The following is a 17,727-nucleotide window of genomic DNA, read 5'->3' as shown; positions in this document are numbered from 1 at the left end:
TTAAACATATATTTGTACGTGATTATGGATGCGCAACTTAATATACAGAATGGACGATTCGTGCAAGCAATCTATTGATAATCTTTTACCTAAAGAACCACACTGCGCTATCATATGCGGGCAAACAGGCTGTGGAAAAACAGCTTTTATTCTAGATATTTTACAAAGTCATTATCGGGACATTTTTTTTATCATATAATTATTCTGTGCCCGACTTTAAGCGTTAATAAAACTTACCTATCGAGAGATTGGGTAATGAATGATGACGGGGTACGCATAGTCGTTCCGGGCGATCGTTTACAAGACTGTTTACGAGTATGTCACAAAAAATACAAAGGAGAATCAACCCTTTTCGTAATAGACGATTGTAGCGCAAGTAAAGAACTCACAAAAAAGAAAGATATGCTTTCGTATTTAGCATTCTCCGGACGGCATACACAACATAGCGTTTGGGTACTTACTCAAAAATACAACTCTGTCCTGAAAGATCTGAGAGAGCAGACCAAATGGGTATCCCTGTTTCATTGCAAAGATCGAGATTCATTCGAGGAATGTTTACGCGAAAATGATGTTATTTATACGAAGCTCGAATGAGATAAAACTGCTAAACAAAATTATAGCAAATGTAGCAACTGCTACACAAAATTATAGCAAATGTAGCAAAATTATAGCAAATGTAGCAAAATTATAGCAAATATATAGCAAATTTAGCAAAATTATAGCAAATGTAGCAAAATTATAGCAAAAATACGATAAATTGAACATGAGTGGTTAATATGACATAATGTGGTTTGAAATCCTCATTCTTTCGCAACAGTTCATTATTACGGGATGTATTGGATATGCCATATTATATTATATTAGACTTAAATATCTCCTTAGGTATTACATTATGGAATGCGACGAACAAATACTCAAAGATGAGCCTGATCAACATGCTGAAGTAGTTACAGATAAATCTTTAGATAAACATAGAGAAAGACTCACCGCTTTGGTAGCCGGTGGAAAATGTTCCCAGTATTTGGGGGAAAATTATACCATCGAAAAAAATGATAACATGAACGACGAAGAAATTAAAAAACTGTATGCGTGTTACGAGTCTAGACTGGGAGCTACCATGACTAAAACGATAGGTTTGGCTATATTACAACTATACACAGGCGTAGCTAGTACGTTTCTCCCTGTCCCGACAAAACATCGCATGTATATATGCGAATCTCTCGAGAAAGACCCATTCACCGAACACACTATAAGCTCAGTGAGCTGTGAGTTTTATCATAGATACGGAATGTTCTTGGCTCCACACACCACAGCTTTAATAACGGCTAGGTATTGTCAATTTAAACATACGTGCCCACTTAATAATAATGGAGACTCAGCAGACACCACAGATTGTGAACGAGGAAATAATAACCCCGATTGCGGAACGAGTGAATGAGGAACCACCACCAGCGATTGTGAATGACAAAAAAACTAAAACCCAGAGTTACAAGGAAAAACCTCCCAAAAATCGCTCGCAAAGCGGAAATAATGAATAATTCCAATATTGATCCGATTAAAACATGGGCACTAGTAGGAGTTGCTGCTATAGCGGCTGTATGGAGAAAACGTCACCCCCGATGTCACAACAAGTTCAATTAGAGGTTAGCCCCCATATAATGCTATAAGAAGCATGGTTAGTTACAGACGGTAAAATGTTGGTAAACGCAAGGTATCATTCAGCGGTGGTCACCGGCTTGGCCATTGGCTATGCCCGTATGGCTAAAATGATTACTAAAGCCACACCTCCCACAAGCTAAAGAAGTTGAAGAGGCGCGTAAAAGACATAATAAAGCTTTAGAACAACTCGAAAAAGCTCAGTCACAATGGGCGCGGCAGAGAATGGAGAAATTAGATTTTATTCATGAAGAACTGCGTAAGGAAGGACATTCAATTCAAACGTTTAAGGATGTCGAATCTGCCATGCACGAAGACTTCCTCGTTTATGGGAAAAAACTTGACCCAATACCGAGACCAACAATGAGTCAGTTTTATACACCGTCAGAGGCTCAAAATAACTGCGAGGTAGCATTCGTGATAATCGGGTTGACTGCTGTATTGATTTTCAGCTACACAATAACTACGCATAAACCATGACCTAGTCATAGTGACAGCTAATCAATAAATCACCATGACTGCTAAACTATAAATAGTAGTGGAGATGTGATTTGCTTTGCATTTAGACAAATGATATGATAATTGTATAACCATGAATCTATGCAGATTTACACTCATGGGAAAAAAATTCAATGTAACCGACGCTCTGTTGGTATTTACTGTGGAATACACTCTTATTACATCAGGCGGGGAAATATAAACTATACGTGTTCTGTAATGTGGGATAGGGGACAAAGGTCGTTATTATTTATGTAAGAAAGACGGGTCAGGAACCAGATTATTTACGCTAGGAAGAGAGATTACATCAATGAGAGGAATAGGTTGGGGAGAATACGTATTTAGATATATGAAAAACAACCAATTAGACAAATGAATCATTTTGCATATACCATTAAACCACAATGGTTTTTGTGAGAGAGCTGAAGGCTTTAGCAAAACAACGTGGTCTACGTGGATATTCTCGAATGAGAAAAGCTGAATTGATCGATTTACTCAGTTTGGAATACAACAAACCCAAGACTGTTAGAGAACTCGAAGCTCAAGCAAAAAATTATGGGCTGAGAGGTGATGCTCGAATGAGAAGAGCTGAATTGATCGCTTTACTAGATAATGATCATGTTGATAATAATGATGTTGATGATATAAAAACAACAAGAATTAATATTTGTACCCACATCCGCCGTGGGTAAATATCTAAGAGGTTGGAAGATGGATATTAATTCCAACATGGATGTTAATGATGTTAAGCCCATCATATCGAGTAAAATTAATGAGGAGTTAGATGATTTACATAGTATAAAATACCAGCTGAAGATTAAAATGTTATTGAGTAAAAGTAGCACAGACTATAGCACTGAATATACCGAACAATATTTCCATAGCAATCAAGAAGTTATAACCGAATCCGATACTATAAACGCATCATTAGATACATCAATTCAGAGGATACAGAAAACTTTAGAACGCTGGACTAATAGAGGTTTGGGTTGGGGTGTGGATAAAATCGATAGTTTATATTTAGATATATGCCTTTCAAAGGTGGATCTTATATAGATTTACCCCCGTATTATAAAAAGAAAAAAGACATAATTAATGTATAAAATAAATCCGATGATTGTTTAAGAATGATGATAAGATCTGCATTGTTCCCCGTAGATTCCAAAATTGCAAATAGACCTTCTAGCTACCCTCAAAACGATGGACTCATCTTCGATAGTATAGACGAACCTACACCAATATCACAAATTGATAAGGTGGAAAAGCAAAATAATTTTGCTATAAATGTTTTCGGACATTCTAAAGGAATTGTTGTACACAGGATAAGCTCTGCTCCGGAACATGTCCCCAGAATCAATTCATTTCTGATCGAAAAAGATGGAAAATATCATTATACATGGATAAAGAGTTTAAACAGGCTATTATACGATCAAACAAAACATGCTAGAAAGAAATATTTCTGCGAAAGATGCCTACATGGGTACAGCAGACAAGATCTATCAGAAGCGCATAAAGAAGACTGTAGAGGTGTTGGGCAGACCGCTATCAGGATCGATATGCCTAAAGAGGGAAAAAATATATTAAAATTTGAACATTATTGTAATCAAATGCCAGTACCATACGTAATTTACACCAACTTCGAAGCGCTTATCAAACCCATAGAAAATACTAACCGTAGCAATCAAGGTAGTAGTTTTACGTACAAAACTCAAGAACATATTCCTTGTGGGTTTGGATATATAGTTGTAAGGTATGATGGGAAAACAAACCCGCCCGTGATTTGCAGAGGTCCCGATGCAGCGGGAAAGTTCCTAGAATATCTACAAAACGAAGAGAGAATAATAAGGGAAAATTTATCGCGTAAGAAACCCACGTGTATGACGAGGGATGATTGGAGGGCCCATAAGAAGTCAACGAGTTGTCATGTTTGTAATAAACCCCTGAATGGGGATTCTGTAAGAGATCATTGCCACGTCACGGGTAATTATCGGGGGGCGGCTCATAACGAGTTTAACTTGAAACTGAAAATGAATTCTCAAACAATACCCATCCCCGTTGTGTTTCATAACCTTAGGGGATACGATTCACATCTCATTATGCAGGCTATCTCAAAGACCGATGGCGGTTTAACGTGCATTCCTAACAATATGGAAAAATACATATCATTCTCGTTGACTAAAACTATACATTATAGGGACAAGGATGGGAAAGCCAGAATAAAGCAAAGTAATGGGCTTAGATTCATAGACTCCGTACAGTTTCTGTTATCTTCCGTGGACAATTTAGCTAATGCGAACAATCCCAATGACTTTGCGATAACAAATCAATATACCGATAGGTTAACATGTCATTTGTTGCTGAGAAAAGGTGTATATCCTTACAAATATATGGATGATTGGTCTAGATTCAACGAAACTAAATTACCACCCCTTGAATCATTCTATAGTAACTTAACAGAATCTAAAATAACAGATGCCGATTATGAACACGCTCTGACGGTCTGGGATAAATTAGATTGTAATAATTTAGGTGATTATCACGATCTGTACTTAAAAACAGATGTACTGTTACTCGCAGATATATTCGAGATATTTAGAAAGACATGTTTAAAACAATACGGCTTGGACCTGGCATGGTACTATTCAAGTCCTGGACTATCGTGGGATGCATTGTTGAAGAAGACCGGCGTAGAACTAAAACTACTCACAGATTACGATATGCACTTGTTTATTGAGAAGTGATTAAGAGGTGTTATATCGATGGTAGCGAAAAGGTATTCTAAGGCTAATAATAAATTAGTGGAAGGATATGATCCGAGTAAACCCGACACGCACATATTATATCTCGACGCCAACAATTTGTACGGATGGGCTATGAGTCAACCTTTACCCACGGGTGGTTTTGAGTGGGTCGATGATATCGATGTGAATAATATCAAAGAGAATAAAGGGTACATACTAGAAGTTGACTTGGAATATCCAAGTTCGTTACATAAAGACCATAACAGTTATCCGCTAGCTCCCGAAAGATTAATGGTTAATAAAGATTGGATGTCGGAATATCAACACTCCTTGATGGGTAATACAAGGTTAGCTAACGTAGAAAAACTCATATCAAATTTGATGGATAAGACCAAATATATAGTTCACTACAGAAATCTCCATTTATATCTATCGTTAGGTATGAAACTTAAGAAAATACACAGAGTTCTAAAGTTTGATCAAAGCGCTTGGATGGAGCCCTATGTAAGGTTGAACACAGATTTAAGAAAGATAGCTACAAGCGATTTGAAAAGAACCTATATAAGCTCATGAATAACTCAGTATTTGGTAAAACTATGGAGAATCTAAGGAAGCGTGTTGATGTTAAATTAGTCAGTTCTAATGAGGAATAAAGACTTAGGAAACTTATAGCCAGTCCGGCTTTTAACAGAAGCAAGATATTCGATAACGACTTAGCCGCGTTGCATATGCAGAAGAGAAATATAAAATTCAACAGACCAGTGTACGTCAGTATGAGTATTCTCGACTTGTCAAAACACTTAATGTATGACTTTTATTACAACGAACTTAAGAAGCAATACGGCGATAGATGCGAGGTGTTATATATACCAACACAGATTCTTTGTTGATGGAAATACAAACCAAGGATGTGTATAAAGATATGGCAGAAAAAATAGATAGGTACGACACGAGCGATTATCCAAAAGATAAACCACTGCACAGCGTAGTAAATAAAAAGGTGTTAGGTAAGATGAAGGATGAATGTGCTGGGACCCCTATAGCAGAGTATGTAGGATTAAGACCTAAGATGTATTCTATAAAGAAGTCCGATAATGGAGAGATAAGAAAAGCCAAGGGTCTTAAGAAGTATGTGGTAAAAAAGCATATCAAACACGAACAGTATAAAGAATCATTATTAAACAGTAGAACGTTCAAACATGAGATGAACTCTTTAAGAAGTTACAATCACAGGATATATGGATTAAGAATGAACAAGACATCATTATCCCCCTTAGATACAAAGAGATGGATTGATAATGATGGTAACTACCTATGCTTATGGTTACTTAGGGCGGTATAATACCATACTGTTGGGAACTATGAACAACTCTCATACAAATGCCCTACCCGGTCCATCTTGAAGATAATAAAGAATAGGCTCTCCTTCTTTCGTAACCAGTCGACTAATGTTATATGTCTTAAGGGACCAAATCGGATCGGTTGGCCTCCTTCGGGCTGGTATAAATATCTTACCCTTACTCTATCTGGAAGTTTTTGTTCTTTGCCTCTCCTCGGTGCTGAAGATTCGGAAGTCACGGATTTCATTTTAATAGCATCGGATGGTTTCTTCCCTATTAATCTTGTTACTACATTATTCAGCACTGATACAACAGCTGATAATCGTGTCACCCATTCGGTTGATCTCAATCGCTCGGATTTCATTTCGATCCCATACTGATAGCCAAACAAAGGTTCCGCTAATGTCCGGTTAAATCTTTCAACGATAGCTTGACTGCGGTGGGCCTCTCTTTCACCACGCCTGATTTCAACATCGTGCTTTGTTAACAGTTTAGTTATTGATCCCATAAACTCGCGACCGGGATCTACTTGAAATAGCTTAGGCCATTTTAGTGGTCCGCGTTTATATATGCGGCTCAATGCATTAGCTACTTCTGTTGAATCTTTCGAGGTTAATGGCTCAGCCTCTTTGTATCGACTAGCCACATCCACTAAGCGTATTTATACGTTTTGCGTCTTACCTTATCATGGGGAAGAAACAAGAGGTCAGCCTGATGAACTTCATTCGTTGTAAAAATATCAAACTTCTTCCTCGGTATATAATGCGGTGCCGCTAAATATATTTGCCACATCGCTTGTTTCTATAACCAATCCTTGGCCACATCTTTAGATACATTAGCCGCGGTGGCTAATTTTTTTATTGCTCCTATTGCTAGTACATGGCTCAGGGAGAGGTCTCCATCCTTGTAAAAAATCTCCTCTTGACGAGATGTGGACAATTTGCTCACATACGCACTGAGTTGTCCCTCCTGAATGAGTCTTGACTGTAGAGGCAACAGACTGGCCTAGCTCTCTGAAGATCAATCTGTAGATCCCTAGGGACTGATACGTCTGTGCCAACCTAAAAAGTGAGAAAACATTTTAATGTATAATAAAAACATTTTTATTGTTTAATAAAGATTATTTTTATTGTGTGTATTTGTATTTGAACTATTTGTATTATTATTACCTTCCACAAAGTTGTTTGTCCTGACAGCTATGTTGAACACAGACCAGGATCTGGGAGAGAAGGTCGGATGAGTGATCCACTGGGCTTGAAAGTAGTTGATCAGATCACGCAGTTTGCCAGTGGCCGGGACATGCTCTGTTATTCTCAAAAACATCCCTGTAATGTCGGCTGCTGGTAGAAAGGGGAGTGCCATGATTTTCCTTACAAACTAGTGGATGACGTCATCCACCATGTAGGCTACCTAGAAACAAGTGCTTGAGTCGGGTGGAGCAGGCATCCACGGATGCGGGCTACTGGAAGGGTTTTACTGATTGCTTTCCACGCAGCCTGTTCAAAGTCCAGGATTATCGTCTTCACTTGAGGATCGTTGGGAAGTGGCGGTGTTTCCCTTTATTGTAGGTGTCGTCCACCTGTATCAACGATGCCGGACAGGTTGTCTTCTTGTTCCTGACGCTGCAGCGCCAGAATTTTCTGGTATCTGAAGTTTTCTGAAACAACCAAATGAGAAAAAAATGACATACTTACTTACTTAGATTATATTATATTCTTATGAGATATAAATAAATGTTTGTGTTTAAAAACAAGTGTAAATTTTTTACCGGAACAACGTACGTGAATCCATAATAATCCACAAGCTTCTTTTTCTTCTTATTATTATTCTTAATTTTATATTTTTTGGCAAATTCTTTGAAATAAAATAGTTACTTGTTACAGTCATATTCGTCTTCTTAGTGAACATGTGAAGCCGTAATGTGAATTTCCGATAGGTCTGGTACTCTCATTTCTTCTGCTTCTTCTGACTGGAAACTGACATCAAAGTAACTGATCACCACTTCATTGATGGGATCTACGCATCTCAAACAGGGGAAAGGGAAGCCTTCTTCAGTCCGGCAAATTTCTCTATAATGGGCCACAGAAAGTCCGGTTCCACATACACGACGGGTCAACTGGCACAGTTATCACAGGATACAGCATGTTGATTTTTTCTGACATTCTTCTCGCATGCAACACATCGAAAGGCCATTGTGAATAATTGTGATCTGACCAGCACCATGTTAGGCCTCATAAATACAGTTTCAGCTTAAATTGAGTAAAAGTACTTAAAACTTCAAAGCGTAAAGTGTTTTCACAATAAGATAACTGCGCCTCCCAATCAGAATCGGCGAGTAAATTGGAGTAGGGGGCTAATTTCTTACTTGTTTTATTTCACAGTTTCACAATTATTTGTGTTTGTAAGAGACGATGTGAGTTTAATTTCTACTATTTTTCTTCAAAGCATGTTGTTTTCACAATAAATTGTGTTGGGTATAAGCTAAGTTGGATTGTAGTTGGAGTAGAGGCTAATTTCTAATGTAAACTTGTTTTAACATCTCACAATAATTGGCGTTTGCAAGTTACAATGTAAGTTCAATATCATTTATTTGACCAAGGTAAAAAAATATAAGGTGCCATTTTCGCTTGAGTCGAGGTGCAGTTTTCGCCAGTCGGTGACGTTTTCGCCTGGTGACGTTTTGCTGAGGGGCCCTTTTTGCTATAACCCATATTACAAAATCACAGAGTGTTATGGGTTCAAAATCGTCAGAAAGTTTGGGATTAAATTCTGAATCTTTTACAAGTTGCAGTCTTATCTGGCAGTCTGTGTTGTCAACGTTGCCCGATAGCAGTTTAGTGTCCTCTTTGTGTACTGACTTTCTTTACATTTTGTTCTTTCCTTGCATGTGAAACTTTCGTTTGCTACTTGTTCATTGGATTGTTTTGTATTTTGAATTCATTATTTGTTTGTAAACAATGACCTTTATTTGTAGCATTTATTTTTTATCTGTAACATTTGACTATTATTGCGTATGTTTGTCCTTTATTTCAACTTTGTAATTTTAGACCAGATGGTCAGCCATAGACTTAAGCTATGAAGATTTAAGCTCATTACATATTTACACAGTAATATATTGGATAACATTACTTACTCCTGCTATTTCTGTTTCAGTATCCCACAGGAATCCAGTCTGTGTATGACCGTCCAACATTTCCTTCCTGGCAGTTCCATCTCAGGTCCCTTTGAGGGGGGTAAGGAAACGAGGGCCTGACAAAGTCTCTTCTGAAGAACAAACAGATGATCAGGGAGTCACACTTGATATTTTGAGAGTTGCCAAGTCAATATCTTCTAAACTGACAACATCGCGTGACTCATGTGTGGAGTCAGGTGTTGAGTATCACAGGGAGCATCTACTACCACATAAGTCTTTTGTAGCACATTCCAGTAGCAACATCAATATAATGGTTGGTTTACAACCTACAAGTGCTGAAGCTGCAATGTCTGGTTCTGAGTTCACACAAGAAACAGGTTTAAGCAGAGAGGATTCTTTGTCCTGCACATCTGCAGGTGAACAGGAAGATGGTGGCCATGCCTCTCAGTCATCACAAACTTCACCTCCTCAACCAAAGTCAGCAGCCAAAAGCAATTTATCTAACAAGGAGAAGAATACAAAATCTGGGAAAAAGGCTTATGTTTCTAAAGCCCTGGTGTTGTCTGGGTCAGAAGATGAAGGTCAAGCTATCTCTGTGAAACCATCAACAAGGTCATCACCCGTGACTTCCTCGCCACCATCACCCCTGGAAATTCAAAGTGAAAAGACTGATAATCTACAAATGATCACCTGCTTTGAGTCCAAGAGGTAAATGTTTAATCCCAAAGTATTCAGCTGACCTTGACACCGTCAAAGTGAGCTTCCGTCTCCATCTGTGCACACATCCCCTTCCATCTGTTTAATAGCACTGAGCTTAGAAAACCCTCTTCTTCAAAACAACTCAACTCATCAGTAGATCTATCCTAATTTCAGTACACAGAAACATGCCACAAGTCACACAGCAATGCAGAGAGGTCATTTTGAATAATTAAAATGGCAACCTTGGTGCATTTTTGTGCCAGCAGCTTTTGTGAAAATCTTTTCTTCAAGGCCACTAGACTTAAACAGGTGTTTTCTTAGTTCTACTAATGTATTAGTAGTTTTGATTCGTAAGTTCTAGTTGCATAAGTGTTACCTTTCCATCTCTCCATTATGGCATCCTCCCCTCCTCTGTCAGCTTGTCACAAATGTTGATTTATTATCTCAGGCGACCCACACATAAAGTGTTGGAAGTGCAGAGAATCTACCTCTACAGAGGTCACTGTCCCCTCTGTCGCCCTCTTTCCAAGAAATCCTTCACCTTAGTGACACTTTCACAAAGGCTAAGAGGAAGGATGCGACCAAGAGAAAGGTTGATGACATTATCTCCCAGACTGATAAACAATCTACCCCTCTCCTTGATCCACTGTCCGACACACAACAGTCGTCTGTGCTGCCAGCACATCTGGTGCTTCCTGTTACCCATCTGGACCAATTATTTGCTCAGTAGAAATCTGTGAATCTGTGATGGACTTTAGTCTTAAGGGGATTTACTTGACATGGTCAGATTCGCTGGCTGGGTTGATGCATGTCATCGATCCCCATTGCGTGGATCGATGCTCATGTTGTCAGTCACTGGATTGTCTGGTCCAGACTCAATTATTTACCTACCGCAGTCATGTAGCTGGAATATTGCTGAGTGCAGCATTGAATAACAAACAAACAAACAAAACTCCCCAATCATCTGTCTCTGGTAGACTGGAGGTTTTCCAGATAGTGAAGATGACCCCAGTTGAAAATCTGAAAGTTTAGTATGGTGTGATTACAGCCAAAATACAGGATTTCTGGCAATGATGTAATAGAGGTAATATTCTTAGATTTATAAACAATGATAATTATTGTTCGATAATTGTAATAAAAACAATATGCTCAATATGCCCTTTGGCTTGAAACGACAATATAAGAACTGTGTGTATTCATTCTTCAAGTACCATGGAAAGAAATCAGCTTATGAAAGTCCACTATATTATACTATACTATACTATTGTGTTTGACACATGTTTGAAGAGAAAAAGTCTTCTTAAGCAGTAATAGCTCAGCCCTCAGCCCAATTAAGATTGTTGACGCCAAAAAGGTAATCTTCTGAACCTCTAGTTTTTCCCTAGCGCCTGGCCTGAACATCCTGAGCTCACATCAGGAGGTAGCATCCTTTGTGCACTTCTGTTTGACATCTCAACAAAAACTTGCAAACCTTGTGAAGCAGAAACATTAAGGAATTACCTTAGCAATGGTTTTAGTGGACATTTGAAGATGTTCAGGCCATTATTAAATCATTAATGCGTAATTTGATAAAATAATACAAATTTTGTGTACCGGTATATTGATGTTGGACCCGGCTGTGATTTTTGTGACCCTTCCTCTGGGAGTGGCAACACACTTTCAGTATGTCTTGCCTGACACCACTCACTTTTATCCATGTACAAATATTTCATTTTTGTCGGGTGTATTTGTGATATTAATAATTGCTGCAATGAAATCTTGTCTGGTCATCTATAATCGGTTTCAAAAATACTTTTTACATGTGTCTCACTGGACTGGCTTAAAGTGTGAAGCTGCTAACTTCTGATATATACACTCAGACAGGTAACAGAATAACATTGCTTATGCAGTCTGATGGAGCCTCATCAGCTATGTTGCACAGTCTATTATTACGTTTCAGTTCAGAAAATGGGAATGCTGCGATGTTTGTTAACTCTGATTCAAGGATTCATGAGTTAGATGGTGATGTCGGTAACTACAGACTCTGGCTTATCAAGATGCCAGCTGAGGTAGGAGGACATTATTTGCATATGAAGAATTTATGTAAGATTACTGTTTGACGTTCGGGAAACAATATAAGTTGTAGTGCTCAGGATCACTTGGCGTACATTGAGTTTAGGTTTTATACCACTTGCCGGGATTAATGAGGGACGTATAAAACTCCATGTACCCTGAGTGATCTTGCTACAACAAATTTATCTTACCAACATGTTTTATTATGACATTTTAAAAGAATTCAAACAAATTGAAAATTGCTAGAAAACAGCTGTTTGATTGAGCTGAGGTTACTTGTGCTATGTCACGTGACTTCCATTGACTCGAAAAGCGTGTGCGGCCTTTTGCTTCGAAGCGGGGCATAAGAGATTTATTCTGCCTCTCAGAAATCCATGTGCAGCCTGACTAGCATGTGGAGAGGTATCAGAGATTTATTCCCCCACTGAGAAATTTATTTCCCTCCATGGCGGGATACAAAAATCACGTGGACCAACCAGATCTCATCATTCTGACATGGAGGTATGATAATAGATTATATTTTATAATGCAAAGTTTCCACAATTTTTCATCAGCATAGAAGCAGTCATGTCAACACATATAGACTCCTAAGGAGGGGCTGATTATATATGTTATTGACTTGTTACTAAAAATAGATTAGAATTAATATAACAATTGACTTAATATGAGGTCAATAAAGGACCCGAAAAAAACGATATTTGCCGAAGATGTTATTGTTGCTATCATGGTTTAATATGATGAATCTGCTTTTCTCTCTTTATTATTGTAGGTTTTATGTGAGGTCATGATGTCATTGTTTATGTAGCTTTTTCATGTTATTGTAGTTGGTTTTTATCCCCCGCCGGGCCAGAATGGCCGAAGGGTGATTATGTCATGGACGTCCGTCCGTCCGTCCCACTGAGGGTACTAAGCTTGTGAAATCAACTCCTCCTACAGTTTCCAGAGAATATCCCTGAAACTCTACACACAAGATGTCTACATGTTGATGATACGCATATCGCAGTCCTGTTTCATTTCGACTAATTTTGACAGAGTTACTGCCCCTGTTTTACGGAGCTTCATTTGCCTAATTGTGAGAGAGGGTACTAAGCTTGTGAAATCAACTCCTCCTACAGTTTCCAGAGAATATCCCTGACACTCTACACACAAGATGTCGACATGTTGATGCTCGCATATCACACCCGCTTCATTTCAAAAAATTTTGACAGAGTTACTACCCCTGTTTTATGGAGTTTCATGAAATCTACTCCTCCAGTTTCCAGAGAATATCACAATATGTAACTATAACTATAACTATAGTTAAGTTATAGTTAGTTTCCTTGTATAAGGCTTTTGTGGGTGAGCTACATCCTTATGGCATTAGCATTCAGACTGGATTACTCCCAAAAAAATGTTCTGCACAATTTGTTTCAAATGCAGTGCTATCTACTGTTGTTATTTCATAAAATACAAAGAAAATATAAACTTGTTCAAAATATTTATACGGGGGATGTTGTGCTCTCAGAGCACTCTTGTGTTGTTTAACACCACATTCAGCAATATTCTAGCTATATGATGGTGGTCTGTAAAATAACCAAGCCTGGACCAGACAATTCAGTGACATGAGCATTGATCTAAACTTTGGGATACGATGACATGCATCAACTGAGTCAGCAAGTTTGATCGACCAATCCCCATAGTTCGAGGTTGATATTCCTTTTTAAGGGTCCATTGAAACAGGTACAACATCATATAAAATCAATAATTGTATACTAACATGATAAAGCTACATAAAGAAATGACTGAAAGATAGTGATGCTTTCAGATGCCTCTGTTGGCGCTTCCAAAACACATCACACTGGATGGTATTCAAGATTTTGCTGTGGAGAAGGTAACTAGGCACCAGAGTACCAGGGTTAATCCACCAAGTACAACATGTACAATAAGTTGAAACTTGAAAACATTACAAACTAATTATACCCCCGACCTTTTAGGTCGGGGGTATATTGTTATACCAAGGCTCCGTCCACCCGTCCGAAAACTATGTCAGCGTGATTTCTCTTAAACTATTCAGTGGATTCATCTCAAACTTAGTACATATAATCTTTGTCATATGGAGGGATGAGTCAAAAGAAAAAAATTGTTTTTATGAATTTTCCATTTTTTTTATGAATTTTTCAAACCCTAACGTCCGTCCGAAAACTTTGTCTGCATGATTTCTCTTAAATTATTCAGTGGATTCATCTCAAACTTAGTACATATAATCTGTGTCATATGGAGGGGTGCAGTCAAAAAAAATAAATTGTTATTATTAATTTTCCATTTTTTTATGAATTTTTCAAACCCTAACCATTATTTAATTCGAAACCACTGACACACTAGACGAGTCGAGGGTATTAGTGAGCCATGCTTACTTTTGCCCTTGTTACTTTTTGAACTTACCCTCCTTTACCCCTTAATGCTCTACTGCTGTTTTTTGACAGAAATCCGAAGACTTTGTTCCAACCAGTGGTGTAGCAATACCCACACACAGCTGCCACTTGACCCGGGAGAGGTAACGTCACATAGGAGTGCATTACTGCTTTGTCAGTCATCACAGTCGGATGTGTTGCTTGTGAAATCAAGATTCTGCAGTTTTCAGCATCCTTTGCATCTTATTTACACTTCATTTTTAATTGATATTGTGTTGTTGTATATGGTTTGTGCTTTTAAGGTCTTATCCATACGTATTTTATGTTAAATTCCCGCAAGTTTGTGGCCTTTAGTAATGGTTATTTCGGTCGTAATGTTGTTCCATTGTGCCATTTTGAATTTGCCACGTGGCCACGCTCTCATTGTTTTGTGTTGTGAATTTTTATTCCCCCGGCATATAATGAGGGGAGATATAGCAATCAGCCAGTCTGTCTGTCCGTCCGTCTGTCCGTCCGTAATCATTTCCTTTTCCGGGGCAGAACTCGAAAATAATTCAGTGTATTTGATCGAAACTTGGCATATCTATCAGTCACATACTGAAGTTGTGCCTTTTGCTATTTAGGAATTTTAGACATTTTTATTTTTTTACGTTTCCCTTGTAACAAGTTGGACTTGGGTTCTATAAGGGTGGTGTTCGTTTCCGGAGCGTTACTCAAAAACTGTTAAATACTTTCTTACAAAACTTTGCATGTCTACCAGGCACATACTGAACTGGTGCCTTTTGCTATTTAGGAATATTATAAATATTTATTTTTTATGTTTCCATGGTAACAAGTTGGACTTAGGTTCTATAAGACTGGTGTTCGTTTCTGGAGCATAACTCAAAAAACGTTTAATACTTTCTTACAAAACTTTGCATGTCTGCCAGGCACATACTGAATTGGTGCCTTTTGCTATTTAGGAATTTTATTTTTTTATTTTTTACGTTTCCATGGCATCAAGTTGGATTTAAGTTTTCATATAGGGTGGGTTCACTTATGGAGTATAACAAATGAATTGTTAAATATTTCCTTGCCAAACATTGCATGTCTATATATAAAGTACATACTGAACAGGTGCCATTTGATATTAAGGAGTTTTAGAAATGTTTATTTTAGAATTTCCATTGCAGCTATTTTGACATAGGCTAAGAGAAATGTTGGGTCAGTTACCTGGTTTGGGACCATAACGTGTTAAAATGGGTGGGGGATATAGATGACTTCGTTGACTATACGCTTGTTTCTTGTAATTTGTCATTTGTTTGCTTAAAAAAACACACACAGAAACACACGTTTTACTTTCTATTTCATATGGATGCGACCATGGTGGATCTTTTGTTGGTAAACAATGTATGCTTCTAAAAGAACATTCAACTCTTGACTCATTACGTACAGAATTGCACATTTACTTGTGGTTACTTTACAGACAGCTGCCGGAGGATATGTCATCTTTCTGCTGACTCTTGTTTTCTTTTGTATTGGTAATTCATTCTACTTATTACCTATCACTGTGTATGTTTTGGGTGTTTGCGTAAATCTCTCTCTTATAAACCAAAGAGTTTTTGAGTTACAAATTACCTTCCGTGTCTTGTAGAGTGTTTGAACGTTTGTGAATTTGATTTTGCATAAATTACAGATTTATGACTTGTTGTATTGTTTGTCACTAAAACAAACTAGCAGGGACCCTCATCCCCTCAGTCTAGATTGCACAGACTCCTGTTCGACTTTGTTGTAGTGTTGTTTCAGCAGCCCCTTATCTCTAAAGGACTTCTCCCTCAATTTGAAGGCTGCACAGAAATGATGTACGCAGCATGTTTGCCATCATCCTATCATGTCTGACCTCGATGCATCCCCATCTAAAACAATTAGCACTGCTCCGGCAGTTGCCACAGTCGAATTCGGTCACCTGCACGTCTCACTCACCACCAGTGCCATAGGTTACAACTGCACCATCTGGTAACAACCACTTCCCTGGACCAACTGCTCAACCATGTCAACAGCTGCCCTACCAGCTGCCTGAAGCCACAGCATGTCCTATCTGCCTCATTTATGGTTCCTAGTTGGATGCAAGCTTGGATGCAAGCTTGGATGCAGTCCATGTTTTGACTGACCATGGCGCCAGCAGCACCTCTGGCGCACCTGATGCCAGCTGCTACACCTATAACTCATTCACCTACTGCCCCAGTGGTGGTGGCGGTGCCACCTCTGACGTAGAGAAGGCATCTGACGTTGACACATCCGGCAGCAGCAACCCTATTGGTAGTCCCGACACCATCAGTGCCTCCTATCAGCTCCTTGACTCCACTTACAGTGCCAACTGTACTACGTCCTTTCAGGTCACCATCTTGCCACCAGTGCTCTCCTCATCTGCCTCTGTGGCGCTCTTGTAGACAGAGATCCTCCGCCTTCTTCTCATGCTAGATCATCACATGGTTATAACACTCCCAGTTCCTCCCAGCGCAGCTCTAAATCATTCAGATCTGTTTGCTGTTCACGGAGTCGCTCTTCTGTCCATAGAAGTGAACATACTAGCGTTCAGACTCCTCAGGGGGAACCTTTGTGCCGGACTTGGACACACATCTTGTAATGAACCAAGTCAACAATTGGATGGCAGACAGGTTGGCTTCCATAGTGCCATCCTGGGACCAGATGTGGACAAGTGGGACACTGTCTGGTCCTACCCGACGTCTGTTTCTCTCGATCCTAGGTTGACAGTACTCACTTGTTTGATGTGGCTGATGGCACTCATGTCCTTGACGGCAACCTTTTTGACACTTTTCAGAATCTCCGAGGACCTACATCTCCCCTGTTACGGATCCAAACGCCCTCAGCGTCCCTTGAGAAGACACTCGGAACCTAGTTTGATTTTGGTCATGCCTTTTGATGGTTGTTGAGAAGTTGGTTCGTGGAGCCCAGAAATCTTACCAGAGACAACCCACTCAAACTTCCGGTTTGGCCAAGCCTTCTACTCCATCCACACAGCAAGCTGACACATCCCATCCGACACGCTTGGTACATTTGCAGAGAGCATAAGGTGCCTAGGGGGCTGTATGATGACAAGGGATGTTGCTTTGAGTCTTATGGTAGAGAAGGCATCAGGACCTCTGCTTCCCGCAGATACTTGGCTGAATTTCTACTCTTCCTACACAGCAAATGTCACCTCACCTCAAAGGCTCTAC

At 39.0% G+C, this 17,727-nt stretch overlaps 1 protein-coding gene across 2 annotated transcripts in view; it reads left to right on the top strand.

The window, feature by feature from the left end:
- LOC139445586 (uncharacterized) overlaps positions 1 to 17,727 on the top strand; it is a 62,745-nt gene that overhangs the window by 7,800 nt on the left and 37,218 nt on the right. Inside the window, exons 2-4 of one of the 2 annotated variants that reach the window (XM_071226742.1) lie at positions 9,389 to 10,076; positions 12,007 to 12,115; positions 13,924 to 13,989. In XM_071226742.1, coding sequence (XP_071082843.1) covers positions 9,679 to 10,076; positions 12,007 to 12,115; positions 13,924 to 13,989 — 573 coding nt within the window. In that variant the 5' untranslated portion in view covers positions 9,389 to 9,678. The remainder of the gene's footprint in view (positions 1 to 9,388; positions 10,077 to 12,006; positions 12,116 to 13,923; positions 13,990 to 17,727) is intronic. The other variant, XM_071226743.1, reaches the window with a different exon arrangement.

Source organism: Haliotis cracherodii, unplaced genomic scaffold, assembly GCF_022045235.1.
Source record: "Haliotis cracherodii isolate W230 unplaced genomic scaffold, xgHalCrac1.p SCAF_6, whole genome shotgun sequence".
NCBI lineage: Eukaryota > Metazoa > Mollusca > Gastropoda > Lepetellida > Haliotidae > Haliotis > Haliotis cracherodii.
Note: the sequence above shows the minus strand (reverse complement) of the source record. Positions and strands in the feature narration are given on the sequence as shown.